Source organism: Metopolophium dirhodum, chromosome 1 (assembly GCF_019925205.1).
Source record: "Metopolophium dirhodum isolate CAU chromosome 1, ASM1992520v1, whole genome shotgun sequence".
In the NCBI taxonomy this organism is placed as follows: Eukaryota; Metazoa; Arthropoda; class Insecta; order Hemiptera; family Aphididae; genus Metopolophium; species Metopolophium dirhodum.
This window is the reverse complement of record NC_083560.1, coordinates 35,103,727-35,126,787: the sequence shown is the minus strand read 5'-3', so window position 1 is coordinate 35,126,787 and position 23,061 is coordinate 35,103,727. Positions and strand designations below refer to the sequence as shown.

General features: G+C 27.5%; 2 protein-coding genes and 1 pseudogene across 2 annotated transcripts; 2 read left to right on the top strand and 1 right to left on the bottom strand.

The window, feature by feature from the left end:
- The first annotated feature begins 305 nt into the window (after window positions 1-305).
- LOC132937470 (E3 SUMO-protein ligase PIAS2-like) lies at window positions 306-3,665 on the top strand. The gene is made up of 3 exons (XM_061004299.1): window positions 306-379; window positions 1,723-2,442; window positions 2,509-3,665. The coding sequence occupies exons 2-3, from the start codon at window positions 1,728-1,730 to the stop codon at window positions 3,663-3,665; spliced, it is 1,872 nt and encodes a 623-aa protein (XP_060860282.1). The 5' UTR covers window positions 306-379; window positions 1,723-1,727.
- Window positions 3,666-9,342: 5,677 nt separating this feature from the next.
- On the top strand, window positions 9,343-12,742 carry LOC132937172 (uncharacterized protein K02A2.6-like). Its single transcript, XM_061004001.1, has 4 exons — window positions 9,343-9,476; window positions 10,216-11,185; window positions 11,600-11,695; window positions 11,816-12,742. Exons 1-4 carry the CDS (start codon window positions 9,343-9,345, stop codon window positions 12,740-12,742), a joined length of 2,127 nt encoding a protein of 708 aa, XP_060859984.1.
- A 662-nt stretch (window positions 12,743-13,404) lies between these two features.
- Window positions 13,405-19,834, bottom strand: LOC132937162 (uncharacterized; annotated as a pseudogene).
- Window positions 19,835-23,061: the final 3,227 nt, after the last annotated feature.

The following is a 23,061-nucleotide window of genomic DNA, read 5'->3' as shown; positions in this document are numbered from 1 at the left end:
ATAAACCAGGTTGTGTTCATATAGTACAATTTATTGTATTGTAATAAAGTATGTATCAAAGACATTAATATGCTATGTATAATACTTATAGTTGTCTACCTAACCGTTTTAACAGTTCAGATTTTGATAAATTGTAAAATAATACTGCGATATACCTATAGTATAATTTATAGAGTTGTATAATATTATATGGTGAGTGTTAAAAACATATGTTTTTGTCGCAAGGAATGGTATCACTGCTGGAACGTTACCAACGTTTACGATCGTCGAGCAACAACTGGAATCTTCATTCATTCGATTTGTGTATTTTGAAGTGCATTTTGGTATTACTTTGTGTCACCTACAACTCATACTACACCCACAGACAACTTCGAATCAGGTAAGGCATTTAATTTAACATTTTATACTGATCGCGGATATTAAATCATATGTGTATTTTGCATACAATTATATTGTACGGTGTGTTTGATCAAGTTCTCGAATACACGATCTCACGAGCCCTCCGAACATCTGCACCCAATAGCGTAATTTTATCATTTTAACATACGATTTTAATAAAACCATCTACAAGAGTCGTTTTTGTATTTTTCGTATTTATTTTACGTCATTACAGTATCCTTTTCGTTTCGCGTCTTTGTTATGTGAGACATATATATGTAGTATGGTGAACAAACTATTGAAACCGTTAATAAAACAATGCAAGATTTAAGAACCAATCGAAGGACATTTCTTTATAGCCAGTTAGATTCTTTGGATTGGATGTTATTTTATAATATTTCCTTCATTTTTTAAATTTTTATTACAGATTTGATTTACATGAGGTTTTTTGTAAATTGTAGATAATTTTCAAATTAGAACGTGGGATACATAGTTACATACAACTAACTCTTCTGTCGATCCCAGGAATCTTGACTGTAAAATAGAAATACCACTGAACTCTATACATGGAAGGCGCGTTGTATATAATTCCTGACGTGTTGAAAATGTCCCTTTATCGAGGGCCGCCATTTTTATTCCGTGAGTGTCCTTATCGATGATTTGTCATGGATAGAATTAATTATCTACCAAATATCATTGATATACCAGTGGTATCCCCGGTTAATATCTTTTAACCGAGGTTGGTATCTTTACTTTTTATGTACTATCCCAGATAATTTTTATTGTATATTCCATGAGATAAATCAAAATGGCAGTATATTACGGTGGGAGTGTGGCACAGGTTTTTTCCCAATGCGTTTTCCATAGTATTCAGTTATGAACGTTTTCAATTAGGTATAACTTTATAATTAATTCTGACTGTCAAATTCTGACTTCGTCGTCGTTATGAGGTACGTTTTACGATAAACATTATATCGATTATTTTAATTTTATAAATAAAATAAAATAAAGTTACCCAGTTTCCCGTCCCTGTTGTAAACCAATCCTAGTATAGGTATAAAAAAAAATAAATCAGATTGATTATTATTATTACTTTCTTGGACGATCTATCAAATATTTGTCACCCTTTACAAGAACTTGATCTAGTTAGGTTATTTGGTTTCCATAATTTAAATTTATTATGAATCTAAAAAGATTACATAATAATCTATACATATTATCATATTTTAAAAATGATAAAATATATTTATTTTTATTATGTGATAATTATAACTATTTATAACTATAAATTTACTTAGTAAAAATTATTAATTAAATTATTATAATTTTTATTTATTTTTTTAGTGACTATGATGGCCAACCAAGATTATAAAAATATGCTGGCCAGTTTCCGAAATATCGACTTGAAAACATTATTGGGGGCTTTTGGTCGAAGTATAGCAGGACGAAAATGTGAATTAAAAGATCGGGCACTTGAATTATTAAGAACTAGATCACCTGGCTTTAACCACGCGGAATTTTTATCAAAAATAAATGAAATATATCGTTCCATACCAATAGTTATGCCTAATAATAATGCTATTATGAATCGCTGCTTATTACAAACCCAACAGAGACAAATGACAGGGCAGATACAGGCCCCACAACAAAGAATGTACCAACCTGCCCCACGATATCGTCAACAGCCAATGCATATGACACGAGGTGAATCACCACAGGTTATGCCCCAAATTCAAAGAGGCAATTATAGTAATTCCGTTGGAGCAAATACTATAGCTAACAATAACATTCAATATACATCGGGCAGTCATCAGCCTTCTGGACCTCGTTCTATTACGTCATCTCATTTGTCCTCAAGTCAACAAATGAATGTGGTGTCACAAGATCCACTGGGATATGATATGCGCGGAATGACAGTTGGAAATAATTCTTATACTCCATCTCATGAAACTGTTGCCCAAATCAAGTTCAAAAAATTACCATTTTATGAGGTAATTGACGTTGTTCTTAAGCCAACTTTTCTAGCTGGCACGAACAAATGTTCATTCCAAAACGTTCCTATAGGTAGCTATATATTTTATTATTTATCTTAATTTAATTATATTTATAATAAGTATCTTATTTAATTAGGTATGAAAGAAGCGGAATTCAAATTTTTTGTGTCAACCGAGGCCATCAATATTGTTGCCATAAGTCGTGATGTTTCTCCGGGAAAATCAGATTATCCTTATCAGTTCCAGATTCGAATTAGTCAGTTAGTGGAACCTATGAGTAACGAGGTAACAGATTGTTTGCCTCTTGGACTACACATTCAGCTTAATGGAAAAATATGTCCATTACCACCTATGACTAATACTCGGCCAGGAGCTGAATCCAGACGATGTCCAAGACCTATAAATTGCACTAAACTAGTCAGACTTTCTCCAATCACTCCCAACATAATAAAAATAAACTGGGTAGATACCCTAAATTATGTTATGTCTATGTATCTTGTAAAAAGAATAAGTTCAGAAACATTGATACAAAGACTTCAAGATAAAGGAGGTAGGAATTCAGAAGAAACCAAAAAATATATAATTGAAAAGTTAGCAGATGTCGATCCAGATCTGGCCACTACTTCTTATCGATTTTCCTTGGTGTGTCCATTGAGTAAAACTAGAATGAAGATACCTGCAAAATCTATCCATTGTGATCATTTACAATGTTTTGATGCCAGTACATTTATTTTGATGAATGAGAAAAAACCAACATGGATGTGTCCAACATGTAATAAAGCTTGTATGTATGATGACTTACAAATTGAAAATTATTTTTTGGAAGTTGTTTCAAGTCCAAAACTCGAAGAAAGCAGTAAGGAAATTGAATTTTTAGCTGATGGCACATGGATAGTTTTTAAAGAAAATAAAAAGAAAAATACCACAAATTGTACTTTTAATGCTAATTTAAAACCTATCAATTTTGTGAATTTAGATAGCGATGAAGAAATATCCGTTGATTTAAAAGTAGTACATAGCCCTGAAACTGTCAAACACCAAGAAAATGTAAACTTAAATGTTGTTGATTTGACATTAAGTGACGATGAAGAAGAACCACCAAAGCAAAAAATTAAACAGGAAAATGAGGCACAGGCTGCTGATGCTATACAACCAGTTGCCATAGTTGATTCAAAACCACAAGCTCAAGTACAGCCACAACAAGCTGTTACCAGTTCTGAGCAAGGTGTAGTAATTGAAGTAGACAGTCCATCCCCTCCTTCAAGTCCTATCACTACAACTGAAAACTCCTAATTTTTATTATTATTGTAATTAAATTAATTTTAAGAATCATTATTTTTTAACATTTTTATGATGTATAAGTTTTACCCATATAGCATATGGTATGATAGGGAATCCTATAAGATAAAATTAATTCTTAAAATGTTATATTTAATAAACATAAAAACAATAATATCCTTCATTTTTTTTTATATTATTCAATTATGTATTATTTTAACACAATTTTAATTTAATATAGTGAAAACACACGCTCTTTAAAAATCTACTTGTGTCAGAGGTCTCAAACTCAAATTACCAACGGGCCTATATTTTAGTTATACGTCAAAGGTATGAGTGCAAAACACTTTTTACTCATCTGAATACTAAATCCAAAATCAACAAAATAAATGGAGACAACATTTATTTATTTTATTAGTTTTAGTTATTTTGTTTAATTAATCTTATTATAATATTTATTTCTTGAAAAATCAAAAAAAAAAATGTGATTTGTTATACCTAGTATTAAATACAGTTAGAGTCAGATAGTTAATTTAATTTGGCTTCTTTTTTTAATATTTGATTTTTTCTAAATAAAATTTTTTTATTAGACTGATTTTTTTATCCTTTATAGGTTTTTTAGATTTTTATGGAAAATTAAAGGAAAATTAATAAAAAAAAGCCTAGTTAAATTAAAAAAATCTAAAATGGATAAAAAAAACAGCTGATTAAAAAATTTAACTGGGCTTTTTTTTTTTATTAATTTTTGGTTTTTAATTTAACTTATCTTTTTTTTTATTGAAATTACACTTTATTTAATATCAATTTTTATATTGCTAATTTTTTATTCTATTAAATTTTTTTTCCTAATAAGATATTTTTTTTATTTAACTAGGCTTTTTTTTATTAATTTTCCTTTAATTTTCCATAAAAATGCATTAATTCCTGTCATAATGATACAACGAATAACATACGTCACACCAAACTAGAAGGAAGTTTATTTTAATTTTCTATTTTTTATGTATCACACATGAACCACATATCCCCTCAATTCCAATAATTAATATTTTTATGTTATGTCACTATTATCAGCGTCCTCGTAAACGTAAACAATGGTACCCATCGTTTTCATACCAACATATCGTACTGTTATTTTATATTATTAATATTCTACAACCTTTCTGGAAAAATATGAAAAAACTATAGAAGCCATATATTTGCCTTATACTAATTAGTGTACATTACATAAACGTAAATACTATTAAATGTCATGGGAGGGCTAATATTTTTAATATCAATATGAGCAGGGGGCTTCGATCCTATAAAACTAGTAAACTGTATATTTTTGCCACTTATTCCCCCTGCGTTTAGTTTGCCTGTGGTATAGTACTATAGTATAATAGAAAAAACAACATTTAGGTATATGCACGTTACAGCTAAGTACTATACAAGTTGAGCAAATTTATTTTTATAAAATGTCTGTAACAAATGTTATTAATTTTGTTGTTGCATTTAGAAATAAATAAAATTAATAATAAGTACACTCTTATAAAATGTTTACCAACTATGCTTTTCGAGTAGAATTTTATATAATTACAGTTTTTAACTTTAATTTTATTCGACGCAAATAAAAACTATTCATTTTGCAACCCAATTAAGTTTATTTATTTAATAAATGCCATTTATCTGCAGTTTTTTCGTAAAAAATAATTGAGTTTTTTCACTATCTGCAGGTACTTACAACAGTTTTTGAAAATATGTACGTACGAACAAGGAAGTTTCGAAAACTCATAAGTGTTTTGTCAAGAAAATAGTGAACAAAATGAAAGAAAATTTAGTCAATTCGACCATGAAAGTATATTGTGAATAAAGTTTAATATTTTATAATAATATACCTACAATTTAATATTACAATATTGTACATTTCTGTATTATATTACAACGCAATTAAGTCGGAAATCGTTATCATCTGTAAACTTATATTATAATATAATATAATTTTATTATATGATAATACCTTTAGGTATAATAATTATGGCATGGATGTTGTTGCATTTGCAATTTTTCTTCTAGTGTTCCAATTTATTGCTAAGTAACTTTTTAATGCGTTTATTATGTAAGTATGAATTAAAATAAAAAAATATAAGTGTAACTTTTTGGAATTTTTGAAATTGTATTGCAATTTTCTTGAATTTCTTAATTTGTAAAACAATTTTAACAATTTTAAAATTTTTTCGCGTAATTTTTCTATGGTTTTTACTTATTGACTCTAAATACCTAAGAACGTTTGAATATTACAGTTGAAAGCAAACACTTATATATTGTCTAATATTCAATGATTTTGAACATATGACTTAAGATCAATCTTAAAATAACATGAAAAATATTATTTTCTTTTTTAGAATTTAAATATTTTCTAAAAAAAAAGATAATAACAAATGAAATGATTGTTTATTAAAAATATATTCAAATTAAACTGTGAAGCGTGAACTGTAAAGTTAAAAAATAATAATAATAATAAATTAATAACAATAACGATAATTATTATTATTAACTATTTACAATAACGATACATGTTGTTACTTTTCAGTAATTTTAATATTTTAAGTGGTCAAAACGTGTACGTGATAACATACGGGTCTATAATTAAAGCTAATTTGATTTTGAATTTTTTTTTTTTATATATAAAGCTATAGGTAGGTAATTTTTTTGACTAAAGTTTTGAGTTAATTTTTTTTTGTTTCAGAACATTTTTTTTTTAACAATGGTATCTTAGCTATATAACAATTTGGTTTTTAGAACTATTAGTTAGCTACTAAGAACTAACTCGTACTATACATACGTACCCACGTTTTACTTAAATTGTATTATTTATTTCATAATATATAATATATTAGGATATATAACCACATATTTTAGTCACATGCAAAGGTGGGCATTAACTAGTTAAGAAGTTAATTTTTATTTAACTTTTTAACTTCACTAGTCAATTGTCGAATCAACTTATGAACTTAACTAGTTTAATTGACAGTTGAAATAACTTAGCTTTCCTCAGTTTATTTAAAAATAATGCGCATCAAGTTAAACATTGTATTGCAATATATTATTGTTATAATTTACTAATTGGTTGAATAAAATATTATTTAACATTATTCAGTACAAAAAAAAGTATTGGTGTAAAGAGGTGTACCTACTTAAATGCAATAAATAAGTGTTTATTACAATACTGAATAGATTAATTTTTTAGTGAAATATTTGGTGTTTTTTGAAGCTTTGATTGCTTGGGCATAATATGATACATTATGATATTTGTGAATTGCCAAAACGAAAATATATTTTCAAAGGTACCGGAAAGTGCAGAAACACTAAACCGTTAAAAAAGTCTGTAAGTGATAGGAGCAAACATTTAAGTAAACAGTAAACAATTTTGACATAAAATTATTGCTAAATTAAATTTTAGTGAACCATTTGCTTGTAGCATCTCCGCGAAAATACGCCTATACAATATTAAAATATTTAGAATGCCTTATTATAAAATAGTATTTATATTTTAATAATATAATGTAAGTATACAAATAATAATAGCTCAAAGTATTTTTCAAACACTATTTTCTATACATAGTTCAGTGATTATTTTATTTATTCTAATTTCCTAAATTTATATAGTTGTTTGCCTGTGTGATGAATATTATATATATAATAATATGTAGGTTTAAATTGTTGACAATGATTATACAAATAAATACAATGATGAAGATTGAAGGCCAGATAATATCTAAAAATATTTTATTAAGATACATAATTAATGATAGTAATATTACATATGAAAATTAATTGGTAAAAAATATTTCACCCTAACCTATTATATTCATACATTTCCATACTGCAAAATGAATATTTTACATTTTAACAGATAATAACACTTCATCCAAACTATTGTTGATAAATAATTATGTATAATTACGCAATATTATATTTTATTTCATCTAAGTTTGCCGTATGAATGGACACGACCACACGGGACATGACGAAAAATAGTTCCACTATCGATGAAAAATAAATATCAAGAGTTTAAGACGTTGCTTAACAATAACAATAACAGTCAATATAATAGTCAATAACAAAAAAAATACAAACTTTTTTTGACTTAATTTATATTTTTTAAATGAGTAAAATAAATGTACTGTTTCTCAAGTTATTTAATTTAATAAAACATAGTCTAACTTAGCTTATGCAATACCAATAATTAAATGTGATATTTCAACATATGTATTAATTAGTTCTACCATTACACAACATTTGTATTATTATTATTATTATTATTATTATTATTATTGTTTATTAAACTTCAAAATGGCAATTTTACATAGTTTACAAATATGGTAATTAGGTGTAGGTAATTATATAGTTACATTATTGCATAATTAAATAAAGAAATAATTTAGATAGCAATAATTCAGAGTATACATACAATATGGTAAGTAGAATTTTAGTAAAAGTAATAGTAGAAATAGTGGCCTAAGGACGATTGGTTGTTTGCAGCTCTGAGCATGCGATGTAGAGTAAGATTGTGCCCATAAGAGGTCTTGTGAGTTCAAACATAAAATATTGGGATTGGTTTCTGGAAGACTGAGAAGGAACTCTGAAAGGAATGGCAGCTAGAAGATCAGGAACGTCCAGAGAAGCATTTAGAATTGAGTTTAAAAAAATTGAAGTCTGCTTTACCACAGCGGGAGGCAAGAGTAGGGATATTTAAAACTTGTCTTATGTTGAAGTAATCATGAGGTTCATGGTAAATATTCATTCAGGCAAAAAAGTTTAAAAATTTATTTTGGACACGAGCTGGTTTTTGACTTAATACGGATGCCAAACCACAGATCCATATTCAAAAAGAGAATGGGAATTCAATATGTGAGGCCAAGTCGGTGGAACTGGTAGGCTTTGAGAATAAAATGTGTATCTAAAATGAATTAACTAATACTAATACCTCGGTAAGTATAGTATGGGACACACTTTATATAATAATATTAAATAATTTAAAGAGATAGTTTTAGGTAATCATGATTTTCATATTTTTACATGAGGCAAAATAAATAAGAATAATAATGCTAAATTATTTTAGTATTACAAATAATAATTGGGCTTCACAGTAGTGAATAATAAGGTTTTTTGATGGCACATGGCAGGTGCACATAATATAATAAAGTTTTTGGTTAAGCACATGGTCAGTAAGTACTTTAAATTAATCATTTTGCTTCACATAAGTGAATAATAATCGAATATTTTTAAGGGGAAACAGGGCAGGGGTTTGAATTGAGAAATATAATGTCATTTAAATTTATGTTTCACAGAAGTAAATAATAATAATAATAGTAATAATAATATCGTTATCAGCGCCAGAGCAAGGCGATCAAGGACCCGTACGCCATTTAATAATCTTTAAATACAAATAATATTTTATGATATTGTTTTTTGAGAAGCAAATTTTTGTTTTAATTGATACACGTTTTTTCAGCTTGCCACAATAAACAATAAATTATCAATGCGACGCCTCAATTACATGATTGTTAGGGATGGGGGGGGGGGGGCAGAGGAGGTCTGAGAAAAATTATACGTTACAAAAAGACGACTGATGACTTGAGCTGTAGTTTTGAGTAAAAGGAAATATAGCTTCGGTGTGTGTTGAGTGATTGACCACAAGGTTCTTGACAAAATGTGCAACCAGAGACGCAACTGTTTGCTACGTGCGCAGAGGTCAGAGGTTGTCCATTTGCCAATTGGAGAAGTTCGGCGTGTGAGTGAATTGAAGCTCCCGGCGGCAGCAGCGACTGGTTGTTGGTGGGGCTGGTCAGTGTCGTCGTAAAATATCATGGTGACAATAATATTGGGAGGCCAGAATGCACTGTGTGCTGTGCTAGCTTTTGACGGCTACAATAGTAATAACAACCGCAACCTTTTACATAATAATCACTTGGTTTGGGGAATTTTAGTTGTACTCTCAATTATGTAAGAGGCCCAAAATTCTGTAACGTTACAGTTTTTACGGTTTTGAATACTGAGATGCATCTCGCAACTGAATTGTTTTCAACTTTAAATTTATACTCATATAAGATTTAATAAATGTTTGTAAATAGACCGAATACTTGGAAGATACTACAGGAAGGTATTATCATAGATTTATAGAATGGTATTCTATGGCAAGGCCCATTTCCGGGAGCGCCAACCCAAATAATAATGTACTTTGAAATAATAAACTAATTAAATGTATAAAACCACTAACTATTGAAACAATAATAACTGTAAGCAAAAAAAATACAATGCATAATTATTTTTATAAGGGATTAATCAGTTAAATAATAAATATACCTAATTATTATTATATACCTCAAATGAATGAAAACATTCATAATTATCATCAATAAGTCTTAGTCATAAACCTGTAAAAAAAAATTACATTTATTAGTACATAAGTATATATATTTTTTATGAATAATTTGTGAAATATGTTATGATGTTATCATATTATTATTATTATTATTATTATTATTATGTTATGATTATAGTCTAACCTAAAATTGTAATAAAGTCAGTCCTCACTATGTGACGGCAAATGTACTAGATGTGGTGGATCACATTCTAGTAAGGAAGAGTGTCCAGTTAAAAATTTGAAGTGCAGAAATTGTGACAAAGTAGGACATATTGCAAAGTATTGTTTCTACAGTAAAATTAATCAGAGCAAGTCCAGAGCCAGGAGTTCAAGTAGAAGCAAATTTAGTAAACAGAAGTATCGAAGTAGTGATTCTGTATCATCAGAAAAAAACAGTGTACATGAGTTATCAGAAGAATTGGAGCAGATGCAGTGTTATGTGGAATCAAAAATGGAAGACAGAATAAATTCAGTGCAGAAGTCAGGCAGTCCATTGCTAGTCACGGTGATAGTCCAGGATAATGAAGTAGAAATGGAAGTAGACTCAGGCGCATGTGCATCATTAACAAGTGAAGATATGTATTTAAAAATGTTTTCTTTTGTACCATTAATTGATGTTGTAGTTCAATTTGTATCAGTTACAGGAGAAAATGTTAAGTTATTGGGAAAACTGTTGGTTAACGTGAGGCTGCGCGGTGACATTGAAAGCAAAACTGTTTGTTTAGAATTATTTGTCATAAAAAGTAAAAAACCGTGTGTACCACTCTTGGGTCGAGCTTGGTTGGATAGACTATATCCAAGTTGGAGAAATGTTCTTCAGTTCAATCAAGTCTCAAAAAGTAGTAATAATTTGGATACATTAGCTATTAAATACCCAAATATCATTCCTAAGTCGTCGAATCAGGTAGTAAAAAATTATAAAGCTGAAATAGTGTTAAAGGATAATGTTAAACCAATTTTTCATAAAGCTTATACAGTACCATTTAAATTGAGAGAAAAGGTAAACATAGAAATTGATAGATTAGTAAATGAAAGTATTTTAGAACCGGTTAAATTCAGTGAATGGGCTAGTCCTATAGTAATCGTACCTAAAAAGAATGGAAGTATAAGAATATGTGTGGATTGTAAGGTGACGATTAATACATTTATACAAACACAGCATTACCCCTTACCTAATATTGAGGATTTGTTTGCAAGTATGGCGAGTTGTACAGTTTTTTGTGTGTTAGATTTGTCTGGAGCTTATCAACAATTAGAGTTATCACAAGTTCTAAAGAATATTTGACAATAAATATTAAATACTTTAAAAGGTTTATTTAGATTTACAAGATTAACATTCGGTGTAGCTAGTGCACCAGCTATTTTTCAGTCTACCATGGATCAGATATTGTTAGGGTTGGAAAATGTGTTTTGTTATTTAAATGATATATTAATAGGTGAAAACACTGTTGAGAAATGTAAACAAAAGTTAGATTTGGTTTTAGATAGATTAAATAAATTTAATGTTTCTATTAATGTTGATAAATGTAAATTTTTTGTAAAGGAAGTTGATTATTTAGGACATACGTTGTCGAATAAAGGTATTCGTCCACAAATAAAGAAATTGGAAGCTATTAAAGAGGCTAGGGCACCTAATAATGTGACTGAATTGCAAGCTTATTTAGGATTATTAAATTATTATGGAACATTTATTCCTAATCTCAGTAGTGAATTGCATGACTTATATAAATTACTAAGGAAAGATGTTAAATTTGTGTAGAGCGATAAGTGTCAAGAAGTTTTTGAAAAAAGTAAAATATTGTTGTTACAAAATCAAGTATTAGAAATTTATGATCAAAAAAAGCCTATAGTAGTATGTGCAGATGGTTCACCATATGGTGTTGGGGCAATTTTGTCTCAAGTAGTTAATGGGGTAGAAAAACCAGTGTTATTTGCATCAAGTTCACTATCTCCAGCAGAACAAAAATATTCTCAGTTACACAGAGAAGCGTTGGCAATAGTGTTTGCATTGAAAAAATTTCATAAATATATATATATTAACAAATTCACATTATGTTCAGATGCTCAAGCGTTAAGAGAAATATTTAGTCCACAGAAAGGTACAGCAGTGGTTGCAGCATCAAGATTACAGAGATGGGCAGTGTTGTTATCTATGTATGAGTATGAATTTCAGTATAGATCAAGTAAACAAATGGTCCATGTCGATGCGTTAAGTAGATTACCATTAAGTACAGGTACTGATATAGAAGATGATGTTATTAGTAGATTATGTATAACAAATGAATTTAGTTTAAGTACTGCAGATGTAGTAGAAGCGTTAAAAAAAGATAAAATATTATTCAAAGTTTATAACTATGCATTACAAGGATGGCCTAGAAAAGTAGAAAGTGAGATTGAGTATTATTTAAAGTTAAAAGATAGTTTAAGTACACAGGATGATTGCTTATTTTTTGGTGACAGGATTGTAGTGCCAGAGGTATTAAAAAAGAACATTTTAAAGATACTACATAAAGATCATGAAGGTATAGTAAGAATGAAAATAGCAGCAAGAAGTGTATTATGGTGGAAATATATGAATACAGATATAGAAGAATTTAATAAAAGATGTGAAATATGTGATCAGACTTCTAATGTAAGTAAAGAAAAAGTTATATCAAAATGGCCTATGGCAAAGAGTGCATGTTGATTTCTTTCATTTGGAAGGCAATACGTTTTTGGTTGTGATTGATGCATATAGCAAATATATAGTAGTGAAACTGTTAAGAAAAACAAATTGTGAATCGTTAATTAGGGAGTTGCAGGAAGTGTTTGCATTTTTTGGGTTACCTGAAGAGATAGTATCAGACAATGGTCCTCCTTTTGGCTCATGGTTATTTAACAGCTATGGTAATCAAAGTAATATTAAAATAACAAAAACACCTCCATTTCATAGTCAGTCCAACGGCTTGGCTGAGAGAGCGGTTCAAACTGTTAAAAAGTATATCTTAGATAGAGAATTAAGTAAATTGACTGTTAAGGAAAAAGTAGTAAGGTTCATTACAGTATATAATACTACGCCTTCAACAGTTACAGCACAGTCTCCAGCTGATCGTATGTTTTCTTACAAGTTAAGGTCTATTATGTCATCAATAAATCCAAAAAGTAAAGTTACGGTAAAAGAAAAAAAGAAATTAAGTTTCAATTTTAAAAATAATAAGTATTATGAGGACGAGAACAGTGAAATTTATTTTAAAAAAAATGAAAAAGTATTATATAGGAATCATTTTAAAGATTATTGTAAATGGTTACCAGCTAAAGTAGTTAAACAGTATATCAAATATTTATTTGTAATTGACTTAAATAATAATACTAGGATAGTTCATAAGAATCAGTTGAGGTATCCTAGAAGTATCGATAAAGATCATGGTTATTACACATTACCAAAAAGTAATGCGTTACATAGTAAAACAAAAAGTAAAGAGAGTGTAGTTGTGCGTCGTTCGGAGAGAGATAGGAAGGTTACAAAAAGATATGGTTATGATAATTAACTATTGTCATGTTTTGTTTTATAATTATTTTGTTATATTAAGTTGTATTAATGTTCTATTTACTATTATGTAAAGTGTTATTTTTTATTGTTTAATTTAAAAAAAAAAAAAAAAAAAATAATGTTATTTAAAAAGATTTTAAAAAGAGGATGATGTTATGATGTTATCATATTATTATTATTATTATGTTATGATTATAGTCTAACCTAAAATTGTAATAAAGTCAGTCCTCACTATGTAACGGTTGCGTACACATGTTCAATACATAACAAAATATAGAAACATTATCCAGTTAAAACACCACATTATTATCATGTCCCAATTTATTTTAAAAAATCAAGTCGTTAAGATATTTGAACAGAACGTATATATAAATTAAACATTGCATTTCCATGTGCCTATCATTGGATTATATTTTAATTTAATAATATAATTTAGTAAATTATACTATTTAAGATTGGTTATAACAAATCTAAACAATAAGACACAATTTAAATACTCACATTTACATTACAATATTTTGATAAACAATTGTATTTCACTTCAGCTACATGACACAGGACTCTTATTGCTAAATTGATTGTACACCGTAATCGCAGTAAAAGTTGTTCTTCATTCAATAACATAAACGCTACACCATCAACTTCCTAATATATTAAAATTACAATAAATTAAGTTCAATGATAACTGTTGATGGGTATAATTAAGTATTATTCACCCCAGTATATAGTTTCAGTGCAACATCCTTACAAAACAAATCATTTGTCAAATATTTCTAAACATCTTCAGCAGACCAATATTTTGGATTTGACGTGATCTTAATATGTTCTAATTGTCCTATATCAATTTTAAATTTCTTAAATCTTGGATTTTGACAATAATAGTTTTCAAAAGTTGATTTCCTAGAAACAATTTTTAAATCATGATTACTGTTAATATATTAAAGCAAGTTAATAATAAACAATATACCAATCGTCTAAAACAACAAATAGATTTTCTTCATTGGTTTCACGTTCAGATTTAGTATTGCTGAAAATTTCAATTTTATCCATCCTCCTAAGTATATTTTTTTTTGATATAATTTCAGCTATAAGTGATGATTCCAGTTCAGTAGGACTCTGATTTAATTGAAATAATATGTATGCATCTAAATTCATTATACTCCCCATATAATGTTTATACCTTGAAACTAAATGTTTATTTGACCAATCTAATACTTTTTTACCTATAAATATTTTATAAAAAGAACAATTTAAAATATTGTCTTTATTTAATATTTAATATTGATTGGTTAAAGTTAAAAATAAAAAAGTTATTTTAACAGATACAACAATAATCTAATACTTACCAATTTTAGAAATTTCTGAATGCGTTATTTTACGGTGTACAATTTTGGCAGATCTTTGAGCCCCATGTAATCGATGATATTTTATTTTTGATTTCATACGAATAGGCAGAGTATCCATTTTAAGTTTTAACGCCTGTACTATATCTGTATGGATAATTTAATTATTTTTACTATAGCAAAATAACTATATAAATATATTAATATTTAAATATCTAATACCTAGATTCTCAATAACTCATAAAGTTTATGAGGACATACAACAAACATACAACATAGCAAATGTGTTCAGTAGAACCAATTTTGTAATGTTAGCTTTAATTTTAGAGTGAATTGATTTATTATTTAACTTCAAGGTAAGAACGTTATCCATGTATCAGGTTTTTACAAAGGTATTTTCATTTTCGTGCAATTCATTATGTTGAGTATTAAAATTAAAAATGCTCATGAATTGCTATGCTAAAATACTGTAAAAAAAAAAAGCAACAATAATACAGTTAGAGTTTATACATTTAAGTTTCATGTTGAACTCTAATATTAAAACTAACAACAAAATTGATTAATAACTATTATAGATAATATACACTCACTTTTACTTTCTGTCTTCTTACAACCATGAGGACACTTTGTTTCTTCAGTAGTCATAAAGAATTCACACATGCCAGATAGATTACAAAGAGCAGAGCAATACATTCTAGCCATCTTCCTAGATTCAGGAAGAAGAAGAGATTCGATGGAACTACGATGAGTTTTTATTGCACTTAAATCAAAAATGTTCATATTATTTCTTTATATTTAATTATTATTATAATGTGAATATAAATTAAATACATACGTGGTGGTAATCCACATTTCAACACCACCAGGTCCGCTGAATAACATATTTTGAATTTTTTTAATTTTTTTTAATGCATTATAAGGAAAATAATCTAAATCAACAAATGCTATTAGAGCATCCCGTAATATTGAGGATACGGGACCGGAACCAATACAATCTGGTAAGATAGGAATTTTCTTTTTTACTACATGACCACCAGGATAACAATCTTTGTTAAAGTAAATACACATTTTGTAGCTATTTTTAGAAAACCGTTTTGAAGAATTTCTAACCACAATTACTATAGATTTTTCAACATGAAAAACTTCTTTTTTTTCTTTTACATTAACCTCATTTGCATTATTCCTTTTTGCTGGTTTATAATCAACTTTTTCTAGTTTATTATTAACTTCATCTGGTTTATTATCAACTTTTTCTGGTTTAATATCAACTTTTTCTGGTTTAATATAAACTTTTTCTGGTTTAATATCATTTTTATCCAAAAATAATGCATCATGAAATTCTTCACCTAACTCAGGCTCATCTTTAGCATACAAAATTGGATCATTATCATATTCATCAGAACTATCTTTTTTAATCTCTATTTCTGAAGTTGTAGGTACATTATTAACAGAATCAGAATCTCCAGATTTAATATAATCATCTTCTATTTCTTCGAAACCATCATCAAAATTTAGTTTATCTCTAAAAATACAGTTCAAATTAATAGTATATTAATAGTATCAACCAAAAACATAAGAAACTACAAAATATTATACTTTTTGCTAAAGTGATAAAAGATTTCACCTTTTAAATAATGAGGACATTTTGTTGATAAGTCTTGGTCTGATTGACTTAAATCAATATCAACATCCGATGAAAAATAACAATGTTCAAAATCATTAGAGTTATTGTATGGAAGCTTTGGGACACTCAAAGAATATTTGTGTTTATTACACCAACCAACTGGAAAAACTTCATCTGAATAAACTGAACGCAAATGTAGTAATTCTTGACAACTGAATTCATAGAACAAATAATTTATCAATCAATTTCTACTAAATTTTTATTTTTCAAATGTATTACCAATTTGTACGATCAAAAGATAAAAACATCCAATGGTCAGCAAATCCTTTAACTGTAGCCACACGAATATAATCAGTATTCAAAGGATCAACCGCTTCTAATTTCATACCTATATGAACATTATTACACTTTTTTCTACATGAATTATCAACAGAAGCAAGAATTTTGACCAAGAAAATTTGTGTGGTTTATTCCAATCAGTCGGAGGTTTTAGCAAAAATTTGTGTTTGCTTGCCCAACCTGAAATCAATCATATTTTTATAACTATGTAAAAGCAAATTATATAGAAATTAATTTTTCAAACCCGCTTTAAATAAATAAGGATTTTCTTTAGTAGCCACAAAACTGATCCGTTTATTTTCATCAATTTCATTATCCACTTCAACTTTAAAATAACGATTATCATAGATCTTAACAATTGTACCAACATAAAAGACCATCATTGAATAAGGATTTACGACTTCCAACATTTCTCCAACTTTATAACTGTGTTGTTTTGGTGTCTTTGGCTGATAATAGAAAAATATATAAAACATTTATAAAAAAAGTATTTTACAACAAATATGTATTATGACAACTTTTCACATATATAAATAGAACTAAATAAAAAAGCTCTTTTTCTAAACCAATTTAGTTACTGGCTTAGGAAATCAAAACAATTTAAAATAGCTGATACGAGAAAGTTGATAAATAGAAATTAATGATTCTCAGATATTTGAATATTGAAATAAAGTAAATATCACCTAAACTTTTGAAGTATTATTTATGTTATGTTTATTGCCATTTAATATTAAAAGTATTTATAACTAGGAATATTTTTATTAACATAATGATAAAAAATAAATATTATAATTTAATACCTTTAACACATTCAGTAATACACTAGAATCGATAGAATTTTCCAAGATAGCATCTAAATTCATAACTCTCCATGGAAGTCCTAAACATAAAATAAAGCCAATAGTATATAGTAAAGTAAGAAAACTATATTTTAGTAAAATACCTTTTTGTTCTGCCCATCCTAATAGAAATACACGTTCATTTAAATAAAATAACCAAAATGGTTTCTCTTCAGGGCTATTTATTCCTTGGATTTGTAAAAATAACCTTCCTCCCACATTTTTAAGCACCTAAAAAACAAATTTTAAATATTCAACTAAAAATAATAACATTTTCAATGTGGGCAATGTTTAGTGTCAAAATAAACTAATTCAAGAGAGTAAACAATAATAATATTATAAAATATATTATACTTTTGAAATCTAAACACGATAAACTTAAACTTCTACAAACATGTCACACTTGAATATATTATGAATTGGTGCACCTCTCTGAAATATAAATATATGATATATTGGTATTGACATTTTTAAAGTTGTTTTGGATGTTAGGTATACAATTAATAAAATATAAAAATATACCATTTGTAACACAGCATTTGATAAAACATGCTCACAATCTTGAACTTTTTCTTTAATAATTTCTGGTTTGTAACGTGAAAATCTTTCAGGATAAGGAGGTATCAGTTTTTTATTATTTTCGCTTCCCCAGTTTAAAGAATGAATGCGTGGTGACTTTATCTCTAACCAAAAAGTGTGTTGGTCATTGTTATCACCAAAATAATGCAAGCTGACAAAAAATATTGTTACTTATGTATTTAATAAAGTAAAAGTTTTTTTTACATACTTCATTAAAATGCCCTTTGATGAATATACACTAGCAAACCAATATCCACTTTGATCTTCATTTTCAATCTCGACCACTGAACCAATTTCTATTCCATTCAGTTCACTCTTACAAATCTGTAGATAAAATTGTATTTGATATGTAAGCATTGTTTGAATACAAATTGACAAATATTACTTCTATTTACATATCATAGACTACTACTTACATGATAAAAAAAATCTTCAGGCACCTTTTCTGCATTTCTTGCAGTAAGATATGTATTCCAATCAAATATGTTTTCTAAAAACAATTGATATTTAAATAATGATAAAAATAAATATGAAATTGTATCTACCTATTCGTAAAAATTATGTAAAAATTACTTTGTTTAAACTATGCATTTTAATAGAACATAATAAAATGCAAAATCATGTTATTTGGATGATCGGACCTACACAAATTGGAAAATAGAATATACCTAAACATGAAATTAATATTAATTTTTATTTTTGGGTTAATTCAATTTTATTCTCCTACAGGAAAGTAGCTTGAAAATTCACATAATAATTTGTTTTAACGTCCTTTTAATGGAATTACTGTAATTTGAATTATTTACATCAACATTAAATACGTAAGGCTCAAAATTCTATTGCGAAATTGTACAAAAGGATATGGAGTGCCTACTATTTAAACTCAATAATAGTATAGAAAACTATCATTCAAAGCCAATGCTTGGTGGATGACTTACCCTCAATCAAATTATTAGGTGAACTACACTGACTCTCGGGCAAATCTTCAGGTGATCTTGACTGACCCTCAGGCAAATCTTCAGGCGAACTTGACTGATCCTCGAGCAAATTGTCTGGTTTAGATAAACTCATGATATTGAGAAGGGTGGATAACTTATAAGATTAAAAAAAAACACAAAATTTAACGTTGTTTTGTGGGATCAATAATGGCCATCAATGCATAAAACTACAGTACATTGTACATGAACACGATACGCTGAATAGGTTAATTTTTACTTTCAGTTTTTCACACATGCATGTGGAAACGGGAAAACGCTGTTTGTTTGTATTATTCTGATTTTCATTTACACGAATATCCGAAAACAAATAGAGTATGGACTAGGATCTTTCATCTAAGCGTCGTATTGAGTAATGGAGCATTGGAGCCGTGGAGGCGAGGAAAAGCCGGACACGGATGCAGTGCTCTGTTTTTCTTCACTCCAAAATAAATAAAACGTTATTATTTCAAAATGCTAAGGTTAACATTTCGAAATTACGAATCGACGCATCGGATTTATATCGGCACTGAACACTATATAGTAAAATATACACGTGTGACGACGTGTATACTGTATAGTTCAGTGATTATCGGAATGAATTATTTTTTTTATCAATTTCCTTTGTCATGTCAAATAGGAGCGGCTAAGCACAGAACTGAACCGTGACCGTTCTGCGCGTGCGCTTGTCATATCGTAAATTGAAATCCCTTATCAGTTATCATGTTATCAGGTTATCAGTAAAAATTGTGTACAACTAATGAAGTAATTACAAATATTATAAGTTTAAATTTTGATTTATTAGATTTTGATGAAATTGGATATTTAAGCATACAATAATCGGTTCATCGAAAGATTTTCTCATTTCGTTATAATTCGAAATCTAATAAACATAGTTGTAAGTAATTAAGTAATTTTTTTTTTTAAGTAGGTATTTTAGTTATTTTATATTTTGTTTAGATTTAAAAATATTTTTATATTTAGCTATCATTACTTGCCAGTCTCAGGCACAATTTGAGTTTTTAACTTAGGGGCTCTCCATTTATTTAAATTAAATATACTAGTGGATGGCTCTGGTCCACACACTTCTTGTTTTAGATACTTATTAGATATATTATATTACTTATGCAATATAATATAATATAATATATTTATCATTTTTAGCTCTGTCACTTTCCTAAATTTGATACATTTAATATGTTATAATATTTCTACTTGTAGCTATTACTAAAATGAAAAATATTTTTCCCAAAAAAAATTACAACATTTAAATACCTACTTGTATGTTTATAATTTTAATTGCGGATTCAATTTGCCAATTCATCCAAGATTAGTATGTTAGACAATTCATTAGACAAATTTCGTTCAATATAAATCATTAATAAATTAGTCAATCTATTTTTATTTATGGGAGCTTATATGAAGAGTTCTTCTTCATTGCTGCGAAAGACTTTTGCATATTGTGAAGCTGATCGGAATTGATAAATGATAATGAGAACAGCTTATACAAGTTTATACAGTTTATTCTAATAGCTCTGCATCAGTGATTAACTTAATATATTCTAAAGTGGTTTCTACGGGACAAACATTTTTTCAGTTATTTTTGTTATTGCAGTTTTATAAACAATAATGTAATAATGTTGTGACTAGAGCAAAAACTTTCATGCATTTACATATTTTTTGCATACAAAAATATTTAAGGAAAATTAAAATTTTTTAGCGTATATTTAACTAATGTACTAATTTGATGTATAATACAATTGTATTAATAAAATATTGTGCATAATAGGACTTGTTCTAGTTATGACTAAGAGCAGGGCTTGGAACTTCATGCATTTGTATATTTCTTAGTAAGCTGCATATTCAAAATCTAATTTGACATGAATAAAATAAAATAAAATAAAATAAAACAAATATGTTTTATGATGCACACAATCGAAATACAAAAATGTATATTGCATATTTTTGCATATTATTTTAGTAAATTTATATAATTTTTATATTTTAAGATTTTAAGCGTATTAAGTTTATAATTCAACAACACACCAATTTTCAATAATTGAAAATTGTTATTTAAATAATTTAAAAATAAGCAGCCACTGCACACCGTCTATATTTTTAATTATACTATACCGAGCATTAATTATAAATACTAAATTTGTTATAATTGGCCCAGTGTTATTTAACATTTTTTCAATACCTAATAAAAGATTTATTTTGAGCAAATACTGTCACTATTGTAGTTGGCATCGTATGTCTTTGTATCGTTTTTACTAACTAAGAAATAAGAATTGGTTATAACTTGTAATTTTAATGATTGGCTGGGATTTATCTTATATTGAAGTCACTCGTTAGATAAAATTACTTAAAATACCCTAATGCAAAAAAAAAAATTTACTCAAATAATATAATCTTTTTTTGAATAATTATGCTTTTAATTAATTATTAATTAAATTAGTTAATATAATTACACTTTTCCAAGTTTATTCCCACATAATTAAATATGGTAGAAACCATTTATAATTATATTCAAGGGACTAGTCAACATTAATCATATTAAGCAATATTGTCCAAATTGTCCATTTAACCAAACTGGTGAACTAAAAATTTAAAAACGTGATTTTATATTTATATGAACATACTGTTGTATTACAATCAATGTCCGTCTCATATTTTTATCAGTAAATAGTGACTTCAACACACACATAAAAATTAAAATGTTGTTTTATTATTTTAAAATTAAATTTACATTGTATTAAAAATATTGTTATCTTAGTTTGTAAAAAATATTTATTTTTTTTTCAAATTTGATTTAGTATTTAGTATTATCGATTGTTACATAATTACATTCGATAAAAGCTTGATACAGTCATTATAGATAAAATATTTTTCCAATATAACTAAAAATAACCATTATAACATCTGTATTGTCATTATACAGACGTCTTAATAATTTCTAACCCTGAATAACATAAGTTGGGATTTAAATACAAGTAGTAGGTATTTAATGTTTTGAATAGGGCTGTTGTATAAACTAAAACCAATTTTAAAAATACACCACTATTGACTTTATTTTATATAAATTAAAATTTTATCAGTAGGTAATGTATTGTAATTTGAAATACATATTATTATTAAACCTATATTAATACGTTATGAGCGTGGATCCAATATCTTTTGAAGAAATACATCAATTGAATTGTTGCTTAAACTTGAGAAAATAATTCCTTCAAACAACGCTTACTATAATATGTAGGTTAAATAATTTATGGAAGATTTAATATTCAATTATAATACAAATTTACGGGCTGGACCTCACCAAATACCCCCACTCCCCAAATTATTCTTATGGCCAGTCTTCAATATAATTATTTACTCAGCAAGAGGGTAGCAAAACAAATAATGGCAAACCATTGTAAGTTAATTTCTCAAAATTTCTGTGTCAGCAAAGAACTGTGGTATTTATTATAGGCTAAAATAGATACAAACACTATTGAATTGATTGTATGATATCTTATGAAAATATCAGGAAGTATTATGATATTATTGATCTTCTTTGATTAAATAAAAAATAAAACGTGATTAGTAAGTTATTTTTTTTATATCTAATTTCATCAACTATATTTTTAATATCATTAGGATTATAATTCTTATATGAACAACCTCCTATATTGTTGACTTATGATCTGGGTAGAGTTAATGTGTTGCCCGAAGCACGATTATCTACTAAGGTTGGACGTTACCACATGTTACGTCCCAACCGACGTCGATATATACA